This window comes from Bos mutus, chromosome 4 (genome assembly GCF_027580195.1).
Source record: "Bos mutus isolate GX-2022 chromosome 4, NWIPB_WYAK_1.1, whole genome shotgun sequence".
NCBI lineage: Eukaryota > Metazoa > Chordata > Mammalia > Artiodactyla > Bovidae > Bos > Bos mutus.
The window spans coordinates 18420721-18447619 of record NC_091620.1 but is presented as its reverse complement, the minus strand read 5'-3'; the positions used below and the strand labels follow the sequence as shown (position 1 = coordinate 18447619).

General features: G+C 41.0%; 1 protein-coding gene across 1 annotated transcript; it reads right to left on the bottom strand.

Moving 5' to 3' along the window:
* Positions 1–149: 149 nt before the first annotated feature.
* LOC102269813 (serine protease 1) lies at positions 150–4394 on the bottom strand. Its single transcript, XM_005911156.3, has 5 exons — positions 4355–4394; positions 2789–2948; positions 1646–1903; positions 827–959; positions 150–299 (listed from the first exon to the last, which is right to left on the bottom strand). The coding sequence occupies exons 1-5, from the start codon at positions 4392–4394 to the stop codon at positions 150–152; spliced, it is 741 nt and encodes a 246-aa protein (XP_005911218.2).
* Between the last annotated feature and the right edge of the window lie 22505 nt (positions 4395–26899).

Below are 26899 nucleotides of genomic sequence, written 5' to 3'. Positions count from 1 at the left end.
ACAGCCAGATTGAAGAGAAAGTATGTAAAAATCAACCAATTTCACTTGAACATATTTGGTTTTATAAATGATTTTATTTAAGTAGTGCATTCAGGATGGGAAGAAGATGAAGCTGGCTAACAGGGAGGGTCATGAAGAGATGAAGCTGTTTAGTTGGAGGCGATGGTCTGCTTAATCCAGCTCACGTAGTTGCAGACCTTGGTGTAGACACCAGGCTTGTTTTTCTGAGCGCAGCCATAGCCCCAGGAGACAATGCCCTGGAGCTTTCCACTGCAGACCACAGGGCCACCGGAGTCACCCTGGGTGAGAAGGAAGAGCCAGTTACAACCCACAGCTCTGCCCAGAGGGGAGAAAGGCTCAAAGGCGTTCCTCCTTTCCCCGGGGACCACGTTTCCAAATGCTGATCCTCCATGAGCCCAACTCTTTCCCAGGGAAATCAACTCTCATTCTCCACACTGTACTCCTATTCTTCTCCTCCCTCCTTCTCTCTCCCCTTTTTCCTCAACTGCAGGTCTGTGAGGCCAAGAAGAGATGAGGAACGGGAAGTTCGATGCTGCCCATCCAGCCAGGCTCCTTTCAAAGTTCTCTGCTCCTATATTCTTCCTCAGAAGGGCACCAGGATATACTGTTTGCACAAGATCTGTATATCTTTTCCCCTGAACCTTAACCATTAACACGGCAAAAAGAAAACTTGTTATTTTTCCCCAGCCTATCCTGAGCCTTCATGATCAGTCCCAGAGACAACGTTTTAATGTTCTGAGTTTCAGGAACTGGGGTGGAGATACGTGAGGCTGAGCTGAAGGACAAGGAGCATGAAGCAGCTCACCTGGCAGGAGTCCTTTCCGCCCTCCAGGTAGCCCGCACAGAACATGTTGCTGGTGATCTGGCCTGGGTAGGCACTTTTGCAAGAGCTGTCAGATAGGATGGGAGCCTTCAGACACTGCAGGACATTAGGGTAGCTGGCTGTTGGGGATGAGATTGAATAGAGAAGAGGATTACCCATACATTCTGGGAAATGTCTTTCTCAGTACCTCTCCCCATCTTCCCAATATTCCCATTCCTTCCCTCTAATTGCTAGTAGCGTCTATTTTGGAAGAACAACCATTATCTGGAGGGTCTTCCAAGTGGTTTTAGTCAGCAAATTGTCCTCTCCCTAATACTAGTATCTGGAGAAGGAAATGGCAACCCCCTCCAGTACTCTTGCCTAGAAAATTCCATGGATGGAGGAGCCTGGTGGGCTACAGTCCATGGGGTCACAAAGAGTCGGACACGACTGAGTGACTTCACAACAACTAATACTAGAGTCAGGACCACATATCTTCAACCTAGAGACTTTATTTCTGAAGCAGGGCTGTACTTTGAGCAGTTCCAACCTCAGCCTCTGTTCTACGTACCTCCTCATTCTTTGCTTCTCTGCAAATCACGATTCATATTTTAGCTGCATGTCTGGCAATGTTAGCATAGTGCTTTCTTTCTGTGTTGTCAAGCAGACGGAGCCTACACATTTCAGTTAAATATCCTAAGATTCCACAGAACCCCACTCTCCTCTGGGAACGCTGCCTTGAGTGACATAGGGCTACCTGACCCTGAACCTGGTTTTCACCTCTAGGATTCTCAGACCTGGGGACCGTGTTCCCCGTGAGACTTACTGCCACTGCTTTTGGTGTTGCCCCAGCCAGAGATGAGACACTGGGTGCCAGCAGAGGCACAGGATGTTGGCAGAGAGATAGAGGCTACTCGGCTGTTGAGACTGGCAGCTGATTTCAGTTTAATCAGCATGATGTCGTTGTTTAAGGTGTTTGAGTTGTAGCTGGGATGGACGATGCTCTTGGATGCGCTGATGAATTGCTCATTGCCCTCAGCGACATTAATGTTGTCTTCTCCCAGACGCACTTGGATTCCGCTGGATCAAAAGATGACAAGTTCTCTAAGTCTCCAGTGTGAGAGCCTCCCCCTCCCCATGGAGCCCAGTCTTGAGCATAAGCACAGAGGGAAGGCCCTTACAGTGCGCATGCGCGCGCGCGCACACACACGTCATTGTTCATTCAAGGTAGCGCTACCACGTATGGTTCAGGGTAGAGGATTCCTTAGGTAGGTGTCAGTCCAAGGCCAGACTCACAACCCAAGAGGCTTAAGATGTTGAAACAGCAGTGTGCACTGCGTATGTCTGCAGATAACTAAATCTGATTTGTTGGAGAAGATTACAGGGAGCAGGGGTGATCAGTGTACAAACTGTTAAGAGGAAGAATCCACCCTGAATTGCAGGTACTGTATTCATTAGGTATGGGAATGGGAACCAAATGATGCCAACAATAGAGGAGATGAAAAGGGACATGGTGTTGATTAATCTAGTTGCAATTGTCAATTACTGTACAGAGATGTGGCTGGCCTCAGAAATATGACAGTATTAAGTGAACATAATGAGCTGTGATTATCTTCAGGTTGTACTGGAAATCGCCTTTGTTTGTTTCTTCCATATGCCACTTTTCTCCTGGTTGGGTCATAATGATTAGAGCTCCTACGGTACTCTAGGTATATTTAATCACTCAGTATTTCTCTTCCTATGTCTTTATGGCCCTCATTTGGAAAGACATCAGTGAACTCTCAGGGTATGTTTTTGTGGGTAAGTGCCTCAAAGCATACAGTGCCTTGGAGTAGGGGGATAGTGAGGTCTTGGAATCTGAATGCTCCCCCTTAAGCATGACTCTGTAGTTCACCATGATTGTCTTTGGCATGGTTGAGGATGCCCTGACCTCGGAGAAGAGCACTGTGAGTATTGGTTACTTACGACTTGTAGCAGTGAGCCGCAGACACCACCCACTGGCTGTTGATGAGGGAGCCCCCGCAGAAGTGGTAGCCAGAGTTCAGGGACACTTGGTAGGGGACAGTATTTGCCCCACAGGTGTAGCCGCCCACGATCTTGTCATCATCGTCCACGGGGAAAGCAACTGACAGAGGAAAGTTGGAAACTCTTTATAGAACTGATTCATTGTGGAATTTCTACTCAGTAGCAAGGTTTTGCAGATGAACCAGAAAAAAAAAAATAAGTCCTATTTTCTTATCAGGCATAATCAAGAATCTGTGATTTTAGCATTACTATTTTCAAAATCTTATTGCTCCATACACTTGACACATATGCTAAATATTTATGTTATTATAACTATTAATGTTTAATGCATGCTTTACATTTGATCAATATACTGATTTCTTTTTTTTACATATGTGATACACACACACATATCAGAGACTCCTTACACAATAAACGCCTTGAAGCCCACTACCTGAGAATATAAAGAATATTTTTGACACAAAGCCTTGCTAAGGAGACATTTAAGTATATGTTCAATAAAGCTTTGCAGTCACCATGGTTGTGTTTATTTGTAGAGTTCAGTGTAGCATAAACACCACAAGAGGTAACAGAAAGCAGACTCTTAAATGCCACCTGAGTTGTTCTGACCTATAAAAGAATAAGGAGTTTTGTACTTTTGTTCCCCCAATTTCTTCTTGGTTCTCACCTAAAATATTCACTAAATAATCTCATAGAACATTATGAAGTTTCTCTCTCCAATCTTTCTCCTCATCCCAATCATGTTTCCAACATTTTAAATTTATTCAGCACTGTAAATTTTGGACCACTGACTTACTATGGTTCCTAAAAACTCTAAATATCTGGGATTGTATGCTATATGCCCCATTGTTCATATTTTCTAAACTAACTTTGAGATAGACACTTTTGATATATAAGTAGGCCTACTGAATTCATTTATAATAATCAAATTTGAGGAAATTTTGTAATAAGTTTGAAGAATACAATTACATTGAATAGTATAACAACTGAATAGTCTTTGTGTTACTCCAAAATTTCATTAGTGAAGATGTGGTAAAACCCAGCCCAAAGATTTTATTCATAAGAAATAGAGTGTCTTTGCCTGTTAAGCTCCCTCATAAGAAGCTTTTTAGTATAGAGGAGACTCAGATGAGATATTCACAGCCTCAAGGAGCTCAAGAGTAATCATTTGTTCCAATTGTTAGCTACAAATTCTTTTAAAGATCAAAACAACATTTCCTTAATGTTGACTATCTTTTCTTTTTCACACTTCATAGACCATACCTGAAATTCAGGGCAGATTCTTCCTCTTGATGCTTTCTACACTGATCACCCCAACTTTCCATAATCTCCAACAAATGATATTTAGTTGTCTACAGACATGTGTACTATACACTGTTATTTCAACATCTTAAGCCTCTTGAGTACAGAGATTATATATGGCATTCACTGTTGGCTTCCAGAGTACAAAGTACAACCTTAAAAAAGTCATAGACCCCTACTGATCACTTATTTGTTAAGACTCACCAGCGGCTCCCAAGACAGCCAGAAAGATGAAGGTCTTCATGGTTGCTCACCGGTTCTGGACGAGGGACTAGGTTGCAGGGTTTCCATCCACAGCTATTTATATGTCCAGGTTTGTCATTGACATCCATGGCCATAGGTGCCAGGAATGTGATTTTCCTGGAAAATCACAAATCCAAATTTAGAATTCAATTCCATGCCACACTGAAGATAATTCAGCATCCAATTTAAACATCCGCCTGTGTCCACTTTTCCAGAAGGTTATGGGAATGGAAGAAATGAGTCCACCTGGTGGACACTGCTCCCCTAAATAAAAAAGTAAGTTGGAGAAAGATCACAGAACAGGGCTACAGGTGGCTTGATTCCCAGACAAAAAATTTAGGTCCTCGGTTGTCTCAAATGTGAACTTTTACTCTGAGGACTATCTTGAGAGCTACACCCTTGATGTTTAATTAATATTGCCTGTTTCACAATTATATTATCTGTCTTGTGGTAGCTCTGGCCTTGTATACCCATGTTAATGTTTTGTTATTAATAGGAACACTTGTTGTCCTAAGAAAAGAACAAAATTTTATTCAAAACCACAATAGTTCAAAATAGAAAAGAGAAAGTGAGCCCAATTTATACTTATCTGAGCTTACTGTTTAATAGGCATATTCTAAATACTTAGCCTATGTTAAAGTAGTAAATCTCTAGACAAACCTACAAGATCCCTCTTATGATTCCCATATTACAGATGGGAAAACTGAAGGCTCACAAAAATACAAGGGACTTTGCTAACATTACAAGGCAAGTCCATGGTAGGGTCAGGATTCCAGCCTTGGAAATCTGGCTTCAGTGTCTATGCTCTCAACCACTATGTAACACTCCCCTATTCCGTTCACCAAAATCTGGAGGCTGAAATGCTACAGAATTCTTGGCCAGTGAAAAGACAATGGGAATTTATTGAGTGCTTATAATGTATCAAACACTGTGGACGGGCCTTCCATACATCAGCTCATTCAGTCCTTGCTGCTGCTACTGCTGCTGCTGCCGCTAAGTTGCTTCAGTAGTGTCCGACTCTGTACGACCCCACAGATGGCAGCCCACCAGGCTCCCCCATCCCTGGGATTTTCCAGGCAAGAACACTGGAGTGGGTTGCCATTTCCTTCTCCAATGCATGAAAGTGAAAAGAGAAAGTGAAATCACTCAGTCATGTCCGACCCTCAGCGACCCCATGGACTGCAGCCTACCAGGCTCCTCTGTCCAAGGGATTTTCCAGGCAAGAGTACTGGAGTGGGGTGCCATTGCATTCAGTCCTTACAAACAGCTTTGTGAGTGCTGTGTTCTAAGTTTTGCCATTTTTATAGATGGAGAAGTTGTACTTAGAGAAGCTAAGATTTTTTCCACCAATTTTCAGTTCTGTGAGGTGATCCATACAGGATTCAAACACAGCAAGCCTCACTTCATGATGCCTTCCACATGATGCCATACATATAACACAGGAATGATGAAATAAGGTATTTTAAGGCAGGACAGCAAAAAGTAAACAGTTTTACATTCTCTTTGTGTCACTTTGGACTTCTTCCTTTCCTCCTAATGTGCAGTGTGCTTCTGCTTTTCATAGCTCCTCAAAAATGGAGTGGTTGCAAGACAGTAAAGTTGTTTTTTTTTTCCTTTATTCTGAAGGTAGCAATACAACCCACTCCAGTCTTCTTGCCTGGAGAATCCCAGGGACAGAGGAGCCTGGTGGACTGCCGTCTACAGGGTCACACAGAGTCGGACACAACTGAAGCGACTTAGCAGCAACAGCAGCAACATAACTTCTTAAAAGTTTTATGTTTTTTCCCAGCTCTGTAGGGGTCATGATGTCTTGCTGCTCGCTTTGTACGTGCTTACCTGGACTGTGTATCCTTGGTGAACTTCATGTAAACTATCACCATGTCATTTCAGTGTATGATCCTGGAACTCGAAAATGCGTATAACTGTGCCTTTGATGTCTAACAGGCGGAACAGTCTTCAGAGCTTCTTAGAGTCTGTCTCACTGGTTGTAATCCTCAGCTTGGGTTGTGTAAAATTCTCCTTTTCCCCTCTTAATTTGATTGCTCATTGAATTTTTCTCCATAGGAGAGAACTCTGAATTCTACCAAATTAAGGGATGATTACAAGGAGCATATGAAATCCTGAAATACCCAAGAAATGGATTCTTGGAGCAAGAATTGTCATAATAAATATGGCACAGCAGAGTATCCAGGAGAGGTGAATCTAAGTGAGAATGAACCTCTAGCTGGATTATAGCAAGATTCTTTACCTATACAATGCATCTGAATGGCATCCTAGAATGCTGTTTCTTCTTTAGCAAATTGTCACTCCTAAAGTAGGTTCTATGTCTTTTTCGTTTGAAAGTTTTCTGATATGAAGATAACTTAGTAGAAGGCAGAGTTTCTCCACTCTGGCACTGTTGATAGTATGAGCCAGATAATGGCTGTCGGGTGTTGGCCTGCACACTGCAGGATATTCATCAACATCCCTGGCCTCAAGTTACAAGTAGCACTAATCTTCCTCTAGTTATGACCAAAAGTGTGTCCAAATGTCGCTGAATGTTCTCTCAGGGGTCCATTTCATCCCCAGTTGAGGATGACTCAATGGAGGTAAAATACAGCAGAGCAGCTTCTAAGGATGCAGCCATGGAAAGTGCCTTATTGTCCTTAATTGAACTCATACCCACTGAGTACATTGTACACGAGGCAGGAAGCTACCATTCACCAATTTCTAAAAATCAAGAAATGCTAAGGAGTAAGAGGAGAGCCAGGTCCAGAATTAAAAATGGGGTATCTTCTCATCGTATTTAATTATCTTCCATTTTGTTACCTCTACAACGAGGTGTTGTGTGTTATATTATTCTATATCATCCCTGAAACTTCCCCCCAAACTTCATCAAGGCTCTTAACCCATACGAAAAACACATTCTAGAGAAGAGTTTGCCCAATAATTGGCTTGTGTGCTTCTGTGTCCTAGAGGTCTCTGTATGGTGGTACCCTGGGCTTTTTGACTTGAATTCCTTCTATCGGGATGGGAAAGAATGAGGGTTGCAAGTTAAGGACAGTTATCTAGGAAGAAAGGCAAATTCCCAACAAAACCCCCTGAGACCTCTCTGGCTGCAGTGTGATGGTTCTTCACTCATCTAAAGCAGTAGCAGGAATATAAGAAAAATGCCAAGTGATGATTTCCAGACTTCAGTAGTTCCCATACAACTTTTCAAACATGTTGCATGTAAACTGCTTACATAGTGCTTGTACTGTAGTTACCTTCTCACTTTCTTTTTTTTTTTCTTTTTAATTTATGTTTTAATTTAGGGATAATTGCTTTACAGAATTTTTTTGTTCTCTGTCAAACCTTAGCCTGGATCAGCCATAGGTATATATATATTCCCTCCCTTTTGAACTTCCCTCCCATCTCCCTCCCCATCCCACCCCTCTAGGTTTGATACAGAACCCCTGTTTGAGTTTCCTGAGCCATATAGCAAATTCCTGTTGGCTATCTATTTTATGTATGGTGATGTAAGTTTCCATGTTACTCTGTCCATACATCTCACCCTCTCCTCCCCTCTCCCCATGTCCATAAGTCGATTCTCTGTCTGTTTCTCCATCGCTGCCTTGTAAATAATTTCTTCTTTTTTACTGAAGGAATTTTTATTCTAAAAATCTAGAAATTTTCTAGATTCTGTATATGTGCGTTAGAATACGATATTTATCTTTCTCTTTCTGACTTACTTCACTCTGTATAATAGGTTCTATGTTCATGCACCTCTTCAGGACTGACTCAAATGTGTTCCTTTATATGGCTGAGTAATATTCCATTCTGTATATGTACCACAATTCCTTTATCCATTCATCTGTCGATGGACATCTAGGTTGCTTCCATGTTCTAGCTGTTGTAAATAGTGCTGCAGTGAACAATGTTTGGCTTCCTTAGGGTATATGCCTAGGAGTGGGATTGCTGGGTCATATGGTGGTTTTATTCCTAGTTTTTTAAGGAATCTCCATACCATCTTCCATAGTGGCTGTATCAATTTACATTTCCACCAACAATGCAAGAGTGTTCCCTTTTCTCCACACCCTTTCCAGCATTTGTTGTTTGTAGACTTTTTGATGACGGCCATTCTGAACAGTGTGAGGTGATATCTCATTGTGGTTTTGATTTGCATTTCTCTAATAATGAGTGATGTTAAGCATCTTTTCATGTGTGTTAGCCATCTGTATGTCTTCCTTGGAGAAATGTCTGTTTAGATATTTTTCCCACTTTTTGATTGGGTTGTTTGTTTTTCTGGCATTGAGTTGTATGAGCTGCTTGTATATTTTGGAAATTAATCCTTGGTCAGTTGTTTAATTGGCTATTCTTTTCTCCCATTCTGAAGGTTGTCTTTCCACTTTGCTTAGTTTCCTTTGCTGTGCAAAAGCTTTTAAGTTTAATCAGATCCCACTTGTTTACTTTTGATTTTATTTCTGTTACTCTAGGAGGTGGGTCATAGAGGATCTTGCTTTGATTTATGTCATTGAGTGTTCTGCCTATGTTTTCCTATAAGGGTTTTATAGTTTCTGGTCTTAACATTTAGGTCTTTAATCCATTTTGAATTTGTCTTTGTGTATGGTGTTAGGAAGTGTTCTAATTTTATTCTTTTACACATAGCTGTCCAGTTTTCCCAGCACCATTTATTGAAGAGGATGTCTTTGCCCCATTGTATATTCTTGCCTCCTTTGTCAAAAATAAGGTACCCATAGGTGCATGGGTTTATTTCTGGGCTTTCTATCTTGTTCCATTGGTCTATATTTCTATTTTTGTGCCAGTGCCATACTCTCTTGATGACTGTAGCTTTGTAGTATAATCTGAAGTCAGAAAGGTTGATTCCTCCAGCTCCATTCTTCTTTCTCAAGGCTGTTTTGACTATTCAGGGTCTTTTGTGTTTCCATATGAATTGTGAAAATTTTTGTTCTAGTTCTGTGAAAAATGCCATTGGTAATTTGATAGGGATTGCACTGAATCTGTAGATTGCATTAGGCTGTATAGTCATTTTCACAATATTGATTGAGGAAAGTGAAAGTGGAGAGTGAACAAGTTGGCTTAAAGCTCAACATTCAGAAAACGAAGATCTTGGCATCTGGCCCCATCATTTCATGGGAAGTAGATGGGAAAACAGTGAAAACAGTGTCAGACTTTATTTTTCTGGGCTCCAAAATCACTGCAGATGGTGACTGCAGCCATGAAATTAAAAGACACTTACTCCTTGGAAGAAAAGTTATGACCAACCTAGATAGCATATTCAAAAGCAGAGACATTACTTTGCCAACAAAGGTCCTTCTAGTCAAGGCTATGGTTTTTCCTGTGGTCATGTATGGATGTGAGAGTTGGACTGTAAAGAAAGCTGAGCACCGAAGAATTGATGCTTTTGAACTGTGGTGTTGGAGAAGACTCTTGAGAGTCCCTTGGACTGCAAGGAGATCCAACCAGTCCATTCTGAAGGAGATCAGCCCTGGGATTTCTTTGGAAGGAATGATGCTAAAGCTGAAACTCCAGTACTTTGGCCACCTCATGTGAAGAGTTGACTCATTGGAAAAGACTCTGATGTTGGGAGGCATTGGAGGCAGGAGGAGAAGGGGACGACAGAGGATGAGATGGCTGGATGGCATCACTGACTCGATGGACGTGAGTCTGAGTGAACTCCGGGAGTTGGTGATGGACAGGGAGGCCTGGTGTGCTGCGATTCATAGGGTCGCAAAGAGTCGGACACGACTGAGTGACTGAACTGAACTGAAATGAACCCAGGAACATGGAATACCTCTCTATCTGTTTATGTCATCTTTGATTTCTTTCATCAGTGTCTTATAATTTTGTGTGTACAGTTCTTTTGTCTCCTTAGGTAAGTTTATTCCTAGATATTTAATTCTTTTTGTTGCAATGGTGAATGGGATTGATTCCTTAATTTCTCTTTCTGATTTTTCATTGTTAGTATAGAGAGATACAAGTGATTTCTGTGTATTGATTTTGTATCCTACAACTTTGCTAAATTCACTGAATAGCTTTAGTAATTTTCTGATACTATCTTCAGGGTTTTCTATGTACAGTATCATGTCATCTGCAAACAGTGAGAACTTTACTTCTTCTTTTCCAATCTGGATTCCTTTTATTTCTTTTTCTTCTCTGATTGCTGAAGCGAGGACTTCCAGGACTATGTTGAATAATAGTGGTGAAAGTGCACACCCTTGTCTTGTTCCTTATCTTACGGGGAATGCTTTCAATTTTTCACCATTGAGAATAATGTTTGCTGTTGACTTATATATGGCCTTGTGTTACTGTGTTGAGGTAGGTTTCTTCTATGCCCATTTTTTGAAGAGTTTTAATCATAAATGGGTGCTGAATTTTGCCAAAGGCTTTTTCTGCACCTATTATCATATGGTTTTTATATTTCAATTTGTTAATGTGGTATATCACATTGATTGATTTGCATATATTGAAGAATCCTTGCATTCTTGGAAAAAACCCAAGTTGATCATAGTGTATGAGCTTTTTGTGTTGTTGAATTCTGTCTGCTAAAATTTTGTTGAGGATTTTTGCATCTATATTCATCAGTGATGCAAGACTTCACTTCACTTCACTTCACTTCATCAGTGATATTGGCCTGTAGTTTTCTTTTTCTGTGTTGTCTTTGGTTTTGGTATCAAGGTGATGGTGGCCTCATAGAATGAGTTTGGAAGTGTTCCTTCCTCTGTAATTTTTTGAAAGAGTTTTAGAAGGATAGGCATTAGCTCTTCTGTAAATGTTTGATAGAATTCTCCTGTGAAGCCGTCTGGTCCTGGGCTTTTGTTTTTTGGAAGACTTTTGATCACAGCTTCAATTTAAGGGCTTATAACTGGGTTGTTCATAATTTCTATTTCTTCCTGGTTCAGTCTTGGAGATTGAGATTTTCTAAGAATCTGTCCATTTCTTCCAGGTTATCCATTTTATTGCCATATAGTCATTCATAATAGTCTCTTATAATCCTTTGTATTTCTACATTGTCTGTTGTAACCTCTTCTTTTTCATTTCTAGTTTTGTTGATTTGATTCTTCTCTCTTTTTGTCTTGATGGGTCTGGCTAAAGGTTTGTCAACTTTGTTTATCTTCTTAAAGAACCAGCTTTTAGTTTTATTAATCTTTACTATTGCTTCTTTCATTTCTTTTTCATTTCTTTCTGCTTGGATCTTTATGATTTCTTTCCTTCTACTAATTTTGGGGGGTTTTTGTTCTGGTTTTTCCAGTTGTTTTAGGTGTAAAGTTAGGTTGTCTATTAGGTGTTTTTCTTGTTTCTTGAGGTAGGATTGTGTTCTATAAACTTCCCTCTTAGAACTGCTTTTGCTGCATCCCACAGGTTTTGAGTTATTGTGTTTTCATTGTCATTTGTTTCTAGAAATTTTTTGATTTCCCTTTTGATTTCTTCAGTAACCTGTTGGCTATTTAGAAACGTGTTGTTTAACCTCCATATGTTTGTGTTTCTACAGCTTTTTTTTTTCTCTTGTAATTGATATCGAGTCTCATAGCATTGTGGTTGAAGAAGGTGCTTGATACAATTTCAATTTTCTTAAATTTACTGAGGTTTGATTTGTGACCCAAAATGTGGTCTATCCTGGAGAATGTTCCATTTGTACTTTAGAAGAAGGTGTATTCTTCTGTTGGACAGAATGTCCTGAAGATATAAATGAGATCCATCTCATCTAATGTATCATTTAAGACTTGTGTTTCCTTATTAATTTTCTGTTTTGATGACCTGTCCATTGGTATGAGTGTGGTGTTTCCTATTATTATTGTGTTACTATCATTTTCTCCTTTTATATCTGCGAGTGTTTGTCTTATGTATTAAGGTGCTCCTATGTTGGGTGCATAGATATTTACAATTGTTATGTCTCCCTCTTGGATTGATCCCTTGATCATTATATAGTGTCTTTCCATATCTCTTGTAATCTTCTTTATTTTAAAGTCTATTGTGTCTGATATGAGGATTGCTACTCCAGCTTTCATTTGCTTCTCATTTGCAAGGAAGATATTTTTGCATCCTCTCACTTTCAGTCTATATGTGTCTTTAGGTCTGAAGTGGATTACTTGTAGACAGCATATATATGGGTCTTGTTTTTGTATTCATTCAGCCAGTTTGTGTCTTTTGGTTGGAGTATTTAATCCATTTACATTTAAAGTTCAGTTCAGTTGCTTAGTCGTCTCTGACTCTTTGTGACCCCATAGACACACCAAGCCACCCTGTCCATCACCAATTCCTGGAGTTTACTCAAACTCATGTCCATTAAGTCGATGATGTCATCCAACCATCTCATCCTCTGTCGTCCCCTTCTCCTCCTGCTTTCAATCATTCCCAGCATCAGGGTCTTTTTATTTTTTTTTATTTTTGGATTAAAATCTCTGTAGTTTATTCCTCTATTTCATAGAATACAGCGTGAGATAGCACATTTGTCTGACAAATATATATTTATGTCAGATAATATCAGTTTTGTTATCACCATCTGTACTCTGCTATATTTTAACAACAATATGAACAGAGATATACATATAAAATTGTGGATTTACAACCGATATCATCACTAATTTCTAAATAACTAGATGTTTTTGCTAGTTTAGGAAACTTTAGAGTTTTAAGTGAAATAACAACTGAAGCTCTCTTTTATGTTTTTGGAAACGTCACACTTTATGGAGAATTCTATTAAAGGATGAAGAAAATGATGCCAAATTAAAGCTAGTTTAAATGAAACCATGAAGGCAAAAAAATCTGTTTTCAATAGCAAAGGAAATTATTACATAACATTGTGATTATTCATTAAAATTTTTTATAGGATGTGACCTACAATTTAAGGTTGTTAATTGTCAGGTAACTCTAAGCCAATATCTACTAAACATTTACTGTAACAATATATGCAATGATATGATGAGGTTTTGTTTATATTTTGATTTCAGTCTTTATTCTTTCCTTCAAAATTAAAGATTTTTACAAGACTATAATTATTCAGAAGACTATCTTATCTTAATATGAATATATTTATATCAGACTTAAAGATTTTGCTATTTTCTTAATATATGTCTAGAAGCATCACTTTATAATCACTGAAATCAAATACAAAGGAGAAATTCATTGTTAATCTTTCTCACCAAAAATACTATTTTAATTACATAATCATTCATAATCATAATATAGATACAAATTTTAACAATATATCAGAATTGTGGGAATCAGTTCTTTGCATCAGGTGGCCAAAGTATTGGAGTTTCAGCTTCAACATCAGTCCTTCCAGTGAATATTCAGGACTGATTTCCTTTAGGATGGACTGGTTGTATCTCCTTGCAGTCCAAGAGAGTCTCAAGAGTCTTCTCCAACATCACAGTTCAAAAGCATCAAATCTTCAGCGCTCAACTTTCCTTACAGTCCAACTCTCAAATCCATACACGACTACTGAAAAAACCATAGCCTTGACTAGATGGACTTTTTTGGCAAACTAATGTCTCTGCTTTTTAATATGCTGTCTAGGTTGGTCATAACTTTTCTTCCAAGGAGCAAGCGTCTTTCCATTTCATGGCTGCAGTCACCATCTGCAGAGATTTTGGAGACCCCCAAAATAAATTCTATCACTGTTTCCACTGTTTCCCCATCTATTTGGCATGAAGTGATGGGACCAGATGCCATGATCTTAGTTTTCTGAATTTTGAGCTTTAAGCCAACTTTTTTACTCTCCTCTTTCACTTAAATCTAGAGGCTCTTTAGTTCTTTGCTTTCTGCCATATGTGTGATGTCATTTGCATATCTGAGGTTATTGATATTTCTCCCAGCAATCTTGATTCCAGCTTGTGCTTCATCCAGCCCAGCGTTTCTCATGCTGTACTCTGCATACAAGCTAAATAAACGGAGTGGCAATTTACAGCCTTGATATACTCCGTTCCCTATTTGGAACCAGTCTACTGTTCCATGTACAGGTCTAACTGTTGCTTCCAGACCTGCATACAGATTTCTCAGGAGGCAGGTCAGGTGGTCTGGTATTCCCATCTCTTGAAGAGTTTTCTACAGTTTGTGGTAATCCACACAGTCAAAGGCTTTGACATAGTCAATAAAGCAGAAATATATATATTTTTTGTACTCTCTTGCTTTTTTGATAATCCAACGGATGTTGGAAATTTGATCACTTGTTCCTCTGCCTTTTCTAAAATCCAGCTTGAACATCTGGAAGTTCACGGTTCAGGTACTGTTGAAGCCTGGCTTGGAGAATTTTGAGCCTTACTCTACTAGCGTGTGAGATGAGTGCAATTGTGTGGTAGTAGTAGCATTCTTTGGCATTGCCTTTCTTTGGGATTAGAATGAAAACTGACCTTTTCTAGTCCTGTGGCCACTGCTGAGTTTTCCAAATTTGCTGGCATATTGAATGAAGCATTTTCATAGCGTCATCTTTTAGGATTTGAAGTAGTTCCACTGGAATTCCATCACTTCCACTAGATTTGTTTGTAGTGATGCTTCCTAAGGCCCACTTGACTTCACATTCCAGGATGTCTGGCTCTAGGTGAATAATCATACCATCGTGATTATCTGGGTTCTGAAGATCTTTTTAATATAGTTCTTCTGTGTTTTCTTGCCACCTCTTCTTAATATCTTCTGCTTCTGTTAGGTCCGTACCATTTCCGTCTTTTATGGAGTCCACCTTTGCATGAAATATTCCCTTGGTATCTCTAATTTCTTGAAGAGATTTCTAGTCTTTCCCATTCTACTGTTTTCCCCTATTTCTTAGCACTGATCACTGAGGAAGGCTTTCTTATCTCTCCTTGCTATTCTTTGGAACTCTGCATTCAAATGGGTATATCTTTCCTTTTCTCCTTTGCTTTTCGTTTCTCTTCTTTTCAAAGCTATTTGTAAGGCCTCCTCAGACAGCCATTTTGCTTTTTTGCATTTCTTTTTCTTGGGGATGGTCTTGATCCCTGTCTCCTGTACAATGTCACAAACCTCCATCCATAGTTCATCAGGGACTCTGTCTATCAGATCTAGTCCCTTAATTCTATTTCTCATTTCCACTGTATCATAAGGGATTTGATTTAGGTCATACCTGAATGGTCTAGTGGTTTTCCCTACTTTCTTCAATTTCAGTCTGAATTTGGCAATAAGGAGTTAATGATCTGAGCCATAGACAGCTCCCAGTCTTGTTTTTGCTGACTGTTTAGAACTTCTCTATCTTTGGCTGCAAAGAATATAATCATTCTGATTTCAGTATTGACCATCTGGTGATGTCCATATGTAGAGTCTTCTCCTGTGTTGTTAGAAGAGGGTGTTTGCCATGACCAGTGCATTTTCTTGGCAAAACTCTTTAGCCTTTGCCCTGCTTCATTCTGTACTTCAAGGCCAAATTTGGCTGTTACTGTAGGTATTTCTTGACTTCCTACTTTTGCATTCCAGTCCCCTATAATGAAAAGGACATCTTTTGGGGGTGTTAGTTCTAGAAGGTCTTGGGGTCTTCATAGAACCGTTCAACTTCAGCTTCTTTAGCATTACTGGTTGGGCCATAGACTTGGATTACTGTGATATTGAATGGTTTGCCTTGGAAATGAACAGAGATCATTCCGTCATTTTTGAATTGCATCCAAGTACTGCATTTCAAACTCTTTTGTTGACTATGATGGCTACTCCATTTCTTCTAAGAGATTCTTGCCCACAGTAGTAGATATAATGGTCATCGGTGTTAAATTCATCCATTCCAGTCCATTTTAGTTCTCTGATTCCTAAAATGCTGACATTCACTCTTGCCATCTCCTGTTTGACCACTTCCAATTTGCCTTGATTTATGGACCTGATGTGAAGAGCTGACTCATTTGAAAAGACCCTGATGCTGGGAAAGATTGAGGGCAGGAGAAGAAGGGGATGACAGAGGATGAGATGGTTGGATGACATCACTGACTCAATGGACATGAGTTTGGGTAAACTCCAGGAGTTGGTGATGGACAGGGAGGCCTGATGTGCTGTGGTTCATGGGATCACAAAGAGTCGGACATGACTGAGTGACTGAACTGAACTGAATGGACCTAACATTCCAGGTTCCTATGCAACATTGCTCTTTACAGCATCAGACTTTGCTTCCATCACCAGTCACATCCACAACTGGATGTTGTTCTCCCTTTGGCTCTGTCTCTTCATTTTTTCTGGAGTTATTTCTCCACTGATCTCCAGTAGCATATTGGGCACCTACCAACCTGGGGAGTTCATCTTTCAGTGTCCTATCTTTTTTTCCTTTTCATACCATTCACGGGGTTCTTAAGGCAAGAATACTGAAGTGGTTTGCCATTTCCTTCTCCAGTGGACCACATTTTGTCAGAACTCTCCACCATGACCCGTCTGTCTTGGGTGGCCCTGCATGGCAAGACCCGTAGTTTCATTGAGTTAGATAAGGCTGTGGTACATGTGATCAGATTGATTAGTTTTCTGTGATTGTGGTTTTCAGTCTGTCTGCCCTGTGATGGAGAAGGATAAGAGGCTTATGGAAGCTTCTTGATGGGAGAGACTGACTAAGGGAGAAACTGGGTCTTGTTCTGATGGGTGGGGCCATGCTCAGTAAATCTTTAATCCAATTTTCTGTTTATGGGTGGAGCTATGTTCCCTCCCTGCTATTTACCTGGGGCCAAACTATTGCACTATTGAGAAGGCAATGGCACCCCACTCCAGTATTCTTGCCTGGGAAATCCCATGGACGGAGGAGCCTGGTAGGCTACAGTCCATGGGGCCGCTAAGAGTTGGACACGACTGAGTGACTTCACTTTCATTTTTCACTTTCATGCATTGGAGAAGGAAATGGCAACCCACTCCAGTGTTCTTGCCTGGAAAATCCCAGGGACAGAGGAGCCTGGTGGGCTTCCGTCTATGGGGTCGCACAGAGTCGGACACGACTGACATGGCTTAGCAGCAAACTATTGTGGAGGTAATGAAGATAATGGAGACCTCCTTCCAAAGATCCCATGCATGCACTGCTACACTCACTGCCCCCAACCCTGCAGCAGGCCACCACCAACCCATGCCTCTCCTGGAGACTCTTGGACACTCCCAGGCAAGTCTGGGTCAGTCTCTTGTTGGGTCACTGCTCCTTTCTTCTGGGTCCTGGTACACAAAAGATAAAGGTTGGGCTTCCCTTGTGGCTCAGCCAGTAAAGAACCCGCCTGCAGTGTGGAAAACCTGGGTTCAATCCCTGGGTTGGGAAGATCCCCTGGAGAAGGGAAAGACTACCCACTCCAGTATCCTGGACTAGAGAATTCCATGGACAGTATGTCCATGGGGTTGCAAAGAGTCAGACACAACTGAGCAAACACCAAGTAGGAACATTTAAAGTAATTGTTGATATGTATGTTCCTATTGTAATTTTCTTAATTGTTTGTTGTTGGTTTTGTAGATCCTTTTTCTTCTCTTGTATTTCTTGACTATATACATCCCTTTAACATATGTTGTAAAGCTGGTTTGGTGGTACTGAATTCTCTTAACTTTGCTTGTCTGAAAAGCTTTTTATTTCTCCATCAATTTTGAATGAGATACTTGCTGGCTAGAGCAATCTTAATTGTAGATCGTCCCCTTTCAGTACTTTAACTATATCCTGCCATTTCCTTCTGGCCTGCAGAATTTCTGCTGAAAGATCAGCTGTTAAGCACATGGGATTTCCCTTGTAAACCTGTTGCTTTTCCGTTGCTGCTTTTAATATTCTTTCTTTGAGTTTAGTCATTGTTAGTTTGATTAGCATGTGTCTTGGTGTGTTTCTCCTTGGGTTTATCCTGTATGGGACTCTTTGTGCATCTTGGACTTGATTGACTATTTTCTTTTTCACGTTGGAGAAATTTTCAACTATATCCTTTTCAAACATTTTCTCATACCCTTTCTGTTTTTCTTCTTCTTTTGAAAGTGAAAGTGAAGTTGCTCAGTCGTGTCCGACTCTTTGTGATCCCGTGGACTGTAGCCCACCAGGTGCCTCTGTCCATGGGATTCTCCAGGCAAGAATACTGGAGTGGGTTGCCATTTTCTTCTCCAGGGGAATCTTCCTGACTCAGGGATCAAACCCAGGTCTCCCGCATTGCAGCAGACGCTTTAACCTCTGAGCCACCAGGGAAACCTGGGACCCTATAATTTGAATGTTGGTGTGTTTGATATTGTCCCAGAGGTCTCTGAGACTACCCTCACTTCTTTTCATTCTTTTTACTTTATTCTGCTCTTTAGAAGTTATTTCCGCCATTTTATCTTCCAGTTCACTGATTCATTCTTCTGCTTCAGATATTCTGTTATTGATTCCTTCTAGAGTATTTTTAATTCCAGTAATTGTGTTGTTTGTCTTTGTATGTTTATTCTTTAATTCTAGGTTTTTGTTGATTGATTGCATTTTCTCCATTTTGTTTTCAAGGTTCTTGATCATCTTTCCTATCACTATTCTGAATTCTTTTTCAGGGAGTTTGCCTATTTCCTCTTCATTTATTTCAACTTCTGTGTTTCTAGTTTATTCCTTCATTTGTGTAGTATTTCTCTGCCTTTTCATTGTTTTTTTCATTATTGTGCTTGAGGTCTCCTTTTCCCAGGCTTCACAGTTTAATTCTTTCTTCCTTTTGGTTTCTGCCCTCCTAATGAAGGAAATTGCAACCCACTTCAGTACTCTTGCCTGGAAAATCCCATGGAGTGGAAGCTTACAGTTCATGGGGTCGCAAAGAGTCAGACACGACTGAGCGACTTCACTTTCACTTCACTAATGATGGTACAGGGGTTTGTGTGAGCTTCATATAGGGTGAGGTTTGTGCTGAGTTTTTGTTTGTTTGTTTGTTTTTCCTCTGATGGACAAGGTTGAGTGAGGTGGTAATCCTGTCTGCTGATGATTGGGTTTGTATTTTCATTTTGTTTGTTATTTAAATGAAGTGTCCTGGACAAGGTGCTACTGGTGGTTGGGTGATGCCAGGTCTTGTATTCAGGTGGTTTTCTTTGTGTGAGTTCTCATTATTTGATACTTCCTAGGGTTAGTTCTCTGGTAGTCTAGGGTCTTGGTGTCAGTGCTCCCACTCCAAGGGCTCAGGGCATGATCTAGTCTTTGTCTCTACTACAGCTTCAGCTGTCCACTTGACACTATTCCAGTCAGCTGGATGGAAGAGGACGTCTGCTGGGAACTTCTGGAAAGGATCTTTTTTCCTTACAGTGGGACAGATGTGCAGAGTACTCTCTGGTACAACTCCTTCACTCTTCCCACCTTTAATGTGGACATGGAATGCTCTCATGTGTGGAACTGCAGCAGCCACCATGTGGCCAGTGTCACTGACAGAGCGAGGCTGACCCACCTGCTTCAAGAGGCAGCAGGTTTGGGCCATCCCAAGCTGGCTCCCTTGGCCTGGAAACAGGCTTCCTCATGCTCCATCTAAACCTCAAACAGCCACCTCTACCTTCTCATTTTCAAATTACACTTCTTTTCTTTTCTGCTTCTTTTCTTAAACAAAGATGTTGATACAGTGTGTCTTCGTGAATTTTAATCTAATGCACATCTAAATGAGCACATGCCATTTTAAAAGGCTATTTTTAAGTAAAAGTGGTCACCCATGAATTACCTAAAATCATGCTGAAGAATCGAATGATGCACATAACAGCATGGGACTAGTCAGATGTTTGGACAGCATGAAGGTGGGGGAAACCAAGGGTAGCAGATGGTGGGGGTGGGGAGGTAGGTGGAAGGGGTAGGGAGCAGAGTAGACCTGTTATTAAGTGAAAGAGCTTTGCATTCTAAGTGAAAGTCATGAGGAGAATGGTCCCTGTTGAAGAGGCCAGGGATGAGGGTTAGTATGACATAGCACACATCTATGTATGTGTGCTTGTCATTTCTGTGAAGCAGGTTAACAAATCTGAAGAAAACATCTTTGCATGGTTGTGCAAGAGCTTGGACCCTCAAGATATTTTATTCTTCTGAGATATTGAACTATTTCTGTGAAGTTTGAACCTAGGGAACTTAGTTGGGTCCCAGACTAAATAAATATTCTTATCCGCATTTTATATGGCTTGGTACTTATACTTCTTTTCCTAACTTCAAACATAGAGTGGCCCAGAAGTATGCATCTGTGTTCATTAATCTGTATTTGTCACCTGTATTTTCCATGCACATGGCTTTGTGGCCTTGGAGGATTACTTAAACCTGTGACTAGGTTGGGTGCTGATTGGGCTCAAGCAAACATATTGATATTTATATTGGCAATAACAGGAGTCATTGGCCTCTAAAGGTAATCTTATGCCCTTTGCTTCAGTGAATCTGCATTTCCTTTTCTTTGGCTTCCCTAGTCACTTTTCCCAGCTAATACATCACCAGTCACTGAGGCTGAGTTGTTCTGGCTCTTTAACACTCCAATGTATAGGGAAATTTTAAATAAGAATGTCTCCCTTGAAAAAATGATATACTAAGAAACTTACTAAAAAACTGAAGGAAGCAATCAGAACAACTCAAGGTTAGTGCATAGCATGTTCTTTTTTACTTACGTGAATTCTAGAACCAGGCTGCATTTTCCTTGAGAATCTCATTCACAGGTCCCATTAGTTTGGGGACCTTTCTATTTTTATAGCTGCATGTGTTTTTCTCCATATTTTATGTGCAAGGTCAGAAACCTTTTCCTTTTCCTGTAAAGGGCCAAATTGTAATTGTTTTAGGCTTTGCAAGCAATATGTAGATATAGATAGATATATCATATCACATATCATATATCATAACTACTCTGCTCTTGAACATGAGCAGCCCTAACGAATAGGTGAATGAGTGAATGCAGCCATGTTTTTTTGTTGGGGGAGGTGGTCTGGACATTAATATTCTCATGAATAACATGAATATCCAGAGGAAAAAAGGGGAAATGGGAGAAGTTAACAATCATTGACCTACATATCAGAATTTTGTTGAAGTGCCAACTGAATTCAATTATGTTTCTGTCAGAATTCACATTGCTGTCTTGTCCCACTTGCAGCAACATCCTACCTCCACTCCTCAAGGTTAGGTTGGTAAAGCAGACTTAATGGAAGGACAATTAATTTTTATCATAGAGGTTCCCAGGTATGTAACCTGAGACCACAGTTGCCAGAAGAGCACGTGCAAATGCCATCATGAAATAATTTGGAAACTTTCCTCTTCTGAATATGATGGCCTGGTGAGGCATTTCTTAAGAGAAAACATTCTGCTGGATTGGAAGGAATTGAGACAAGGAAGAGAACCAGAGAAAGTTGGAGGTAAATGTGATGGTGAATATCAAAACAGAGCATCATAAATGGAAGATGACAAGAAAGAAGGAGAATTATAGTACACATGTGTGTGCACGCACGCTCAGTCGTGTCTGACTCTTTGTGACCCCATGGACTGTTAGCTTGTCAGGTTCCTCTGTCCATGGGATGTTCCAGGCAAGAATACTGGAGTGGGTTGCCACTTCCTCCTCCAGGGATCTTCCCAACCCAGGAATTGAACCCATATCTCCTATGTCCTCTATATTGCAGGTGGACTTTTAACTGCTGAGCCACCAGGGAAGCCCATTATGGTACATACCACATAGCAATTTTTTGAAAAAGACAATTTTATTTCAACTATATTTATATCCCCACCATGAAAACATTTTCATGATTTGTCTCGGAGCTCCATCATCCCAACCTGTTTCAATGCATCCACCTTGCTTTTATGTGATACATTTCCTAAATCAAAGTAATGGGTATCCAAAAAACCAGTAGGCATCTTGAATTCCACTCTAGGAGGAAGACATAGTCCTGGGACATACAATGATGAGCAACTTTTCACAAGTGCTGTAACTTTCAGAACTTTTAGTCACTATCACTTTCCTACTTTATCCTTGTGAGTTACAGCCATTAGACAGGTTTACATTTAGCAAATGTAGCAGAGAAGACAGGTTCACACAGTACAAGTCATGTCAAGCTGACCCCATTTTCTTTGGCATGAGCTCATTAGATTAAAGAATTTAGAGAAAAATTGGAATCTTGCCTGTCTTGTTCAGCAAAGTACTTGACAATGTTTCCATGGTATTTTTGCAGTTTCCATGGTATTTATGCAGGTATGCAGCTGATACATGCTCTTGCAGCTGCACTCCAAGGTAGATTCCCATATGAATCTAGAAAAGTAATTAACAAATTTCTCCTAAATGCTATCTCAGAGTCCATGTGAAATGTGGCAGGAAGTCCCTGAGACCTCTGACTTGAGATGACAGAAAGCCAAGTAGCTATTTGCTAATGACCCAGAGCTGAGAAAACGCTCAGCCCAGCTGGCGCTAGTGGTAAAGAACCTGCCTGCCAACACAGGGAGACTTAAGAGACACTGGGTCGATCCCTAGGTCAGGAAGATCCCTTGGAGAAGGAAATAGCAACCCACTCCAGTATTCTTGCCTGGAGAATCCCATGGACAGAGGAGCCTGGAGGGCTACAGTCCCTAGGGTTGCCCAGAGTTGGACATGACTGAAGCAACTTAGCATAGCATAGCACACAGCACAGAGCTGAGAAGAATCAGCACAACAGATGACCAGATCAAGGCACCAAAGAGATAATATCCAATGTAAAAATCTCCCTGACTTGTCCAAGTAGCTCTCCAATTATCTAAATCACTTAAGTGCTACTATCAGAATCAGCTTAGACTCACATTTTCATATAATTGCAGTCCTGGACAAACAGGATATAAGGAGGCCAAGCCCAATGTCAGAGCTTCAAGTCACATTAGCCAATCATCTTTCTGGGCTTTTGTCTCCTCTCTGCTCAAGAATCTTACTTGTCACCATTATCTTGTGGCAAAGTCCTCCTTTGATACACCATCGCCAGTACATGGGTTTCTCCTGTCCCTAATATATTTGTGTCAATACCCACTTGGTACCCCAGGTTCTTAGAGAAAGGGTTCAGTCTTGCTGGCACCAGTCTGAAGCCAGACTGTCAACACCAAACCCAACTTACTGCTTCTCTGCTTCCTGATTGGCTCAATTTAGAAAAAATTTCATCGAGTAAGTAGATTTTAAAAGTAAACTAGCACATGCATTGGAGAAGGAAATGGCAACCCACTCCAGTGTTCTTGCCTGGAGAATTCCAGGGACAGGGGAGCCTGGTGGGCTGCCGTCTATGGGGTCACACAGAGTTGGACATGACTGAAGCGACTTAGCAGCAGCAGCAGCAGCACAAAATTTGAATTTGGTTTTCCGCTCTATAAAGAGGACAAGTTTTCTTAAAATATTGAGTTGCCTTTGATAACAGATTTTAAGTTTACTTTCTAAGTGACCTGTTCTATATTTGCCTTTGAAATCTTTGATTGTCACTTTGGTTAAGTGAGTCAGTATTGTTTCATGGTGAAAATTGTGCCATGAGGATCCAGATGACAGGATTGGGACCAGGAAGTGGATATTATGAAAGAGTGTGTGCGTGTGTGTGTGCACGCGTGCATGTGCATGCTCAGTCATGTCCAACTCTTTGTGACTCCATGGACTGTGGCCCACCAGTCTCCTGTGTCCATGGATTTTCCAGGCAAGAATACTGGAATGGGTTGCCATTTCCTTCTCCAGGGTATCTTCCTGACCCAGGAAATGAACTCATGTCTCTTGATTCTCCTGCATTGGTAGGCAGGTTCTTTACCAGCTGAACCATCAGGGAAACCCACATGAAAGAGCATACCATGACTTAATGGAGCAAAGACCTTCTTAACAACAGATGGAAACCATCCGGGCGCAGCAAGAGGCTCCCTCTGTGTGATTAATGGAGAATAAATCTAGCAGTACTTTCATTAAAAGAAAGTTAATGTTCTTTGGTAAGCTTTGTTTTATCTTAGTCTTTATCACTTGAATATAAATTAGTATATTTTGGTGTTTGAAACAGTATTATCTCTGCAGTTACCAGTGGTACAGCCTGAAAGAAAGTCTGAGTTTGTGATTGTGTTGCCCTGATTAGGCTTTGTTGATTGCAGAGTAACAGCAAGCTGAGCTGAAGAAGGGTTCCCAGAGGAAGAAAAGAATCTCTGGGCCAAGCCTCCCCAACACTGGGAGTTCGTAAGCATCGTATGCAGGTGGTGGTTACAAACACAGAGAAGTTTTGATTCTTGGTAGGGACCAGGAATTTATAGTTTTAAAAAGCTCCTCGGAATTCTTCTAGTGTATTTGGTTTAGGGACCTTATTTTGTGAAGCTCTTCTATACACCTTTCTCCTGAAACTGTCCAATTTGGAGGGATGGCACCATGTGAGCAAAGGTATTTTATTGACACCTGTATGTGAGAGATCAGGCTTCCTGGTGGCTCAGACAGTAAAGAATCCGCTTGCAGTGTGGGAGACTGGGGGTTGATCCCTGGGTCAAGAAGATCCCTGAATAAGGGAATGGCTGCCTGCTCCAGTATTCCTGGGGCTTCCCAGGTGGTTCAGTGGTAAAGAACCCGCCTGCCAATGCATGAGATGCTAGAGACATGAGTTTGATCCCTGGGTCAGGAAGATCCCCTGGAGAAGGAAATGGCAACCCACTCCAGTATTCTTGCCTGGAAAATTCCATGGATAGTGGAGCCTTGTGGGCTACAGTTCATGGGGTTGCAAAAAGCTGGACAAGACTGAGCAACTAACACCTTAACTTTCTTTCACCTCATGTGAGAGATCCGAGGTCTCCCGAGGTAAAACAAGTTGAGAGTGGGGTCCATGCTCCAGAATTGATTCTCTTTACATAGTCATCAGGCTTGTGTTGGCAAGCATAGCCTGCACCCCAGGAAACAATGCCCTGAAGTGTCCCACTGCGGGTTACAGGGTCACTCAAATCACCCTCAAGTGAGAGGAAGAGAATGTCAGAAGGATGCCCATCTCCTTACTGATGCAGGGCTCCAAGCAGGGATGAGGACAAATCCACATGCCAGGCATGTTTTAACCCTTAGGAAAGTCCCAGCAGATCATGCTGCTGTTAATCAAGTCTCAGCGGGCTGGGTGGCACATGCTGTTGGAGAGCATAGGACCCTTCATGCTTTCAGAGAGTTATAAAGCCTGGACCCAGCCCTTTCTCCATTTTTTGTCTTTTACTATTGGATAAAAGTTGGCTTAAAGCTCAACATTCAGAAAACTAAGATCATGGCATCCGGTCCCATCACTTCATGGCAAATAGATGGGGAAACAGTGGCTGACTTTATTTTTCTGGGCTCTAAAATCACTGCAGATGGTGATTGCAGCCACGAAATTAAAAGATGCTTACTCCTTGAAAGGAAAGTTATGACCAATCTAGGCAGCATATTAAAAAGCAGAGACATTACTTTGTCCACCTAGTCAAGGCTATGGTTTTTCCAGTGGTCATGTATAGATGTCAGAGTTGGACTGTAAAGAAAGCTGAGTGCCGAAGAATTGATGCTTTTGAACTGTGGTATTGGAGAAGACTCTTGAGAGTCCCTTGGACTGCAAGGAGATCCAACCAGTCCATTCTAAAGGAGATCAGTCCTGGGTGTTCATTGGTAGGACTGATGTTGAAGCTGAAACTCCAATACTTTGGCCACCTCATGCGAAGAGTTGACTCGTAGGAAAAGACCCTGATGCTGGGGAGGGATTGGGGGCAGGAGGAGAAGGGGACGACAGAGGATGAGATGGTTGGATAGCATCACCGACTCGATGGACATGGGTTTGGGTGAACTCCGGGACTTGGTGATGGACAGGGAGGCCTGGCGTGCTGCGGTTCATGGGGCTGCAAAGAGTTGGACACAACTGAGCGACTGAACTGATGGGATATCTCATTTCTGCACAAAGTGCATGGCAATGATTGCTATCTATAGACACTGAAGAACACTCACCATCCACAGATATGGACTTCTCCAGCCTGGTTCTCCAAACTCTCCAGAGAGGCAGGTCCCCACAAAGGGCAGCAATAAGCCTTTCATGATGGTGATGATAACAACAGTTCTAACATATCTTGAGCACTTACTATGTGCCCTTTACTGTCTAAAGCTCATTATATCCCTAAACTCAAGTAGTGAGCTAGGTTTTTTTTTATCCCCATTTTACAGTGAAGGAAACCACAGCAAACAAGTCAAACCAAGATAGGTGATGACACTGGACAGTCAGTATATAGAATGAGAGAAGTAAGCAAGCTCTATATTTTTAGAAGTTACATAATAGAAACTGAGCTTTGCATCATCCCATAGAGGTCTTAAGAATTGGAGCCAAGGCTAAACCTCGTTTTCTTAACTCTGAATACAGTGCATTCTCTTCATACTCCATTTCCTCCTGTCCAATAAGTTGAGGTTATTTGCACCTGAAAACAGCCATTTTCTGGGGGGCATTGTCTAAAAGTCCATACTAGAATGTTCACTTTGTATCATATTGACTGTGTGTGCAGTCCTCATTGAGAGAGAAGGAAATGAGACACCTTTTTGTGACAAGAGAAAGACCAAGAAAACATTTTCTTTACTTCCCTATCTTTCTGTTGGAGAAGACATAATTCCTGGAGTGAAATAATTTTAGGAGCTTTTCTTTATGAAGGGATGGAGGAAGAAAGGAAAAAGGAAAAACAAGATACTATAGATCTGAGGGATATGCTTAAACTTG

Bases quoted from the DNA above. Each gene is read 5' to 3' on its own strand.
- LOC102269813 (XM_005911156.3), bottom strand. From the start codon at position 4,394: ATGAAGACCTTCATCTTTCTGGCTGTCTTGGGAGCCGCTG. The intron at 960-1,645 runs GTCTCACGGGGA...CCCAACAGCCAG, and splicing joins ACCAAAAGCAGTGGCAGTAA to CTACCCTAATGTCCTGCAGT. The intron at 300-826 runs GTGAGCTGCTTC...CTTCTCACCCAG, and splicing joins GCGGAAAGGACTCCTGCCAG to GGTGACTCCGGTGGCCCTGT.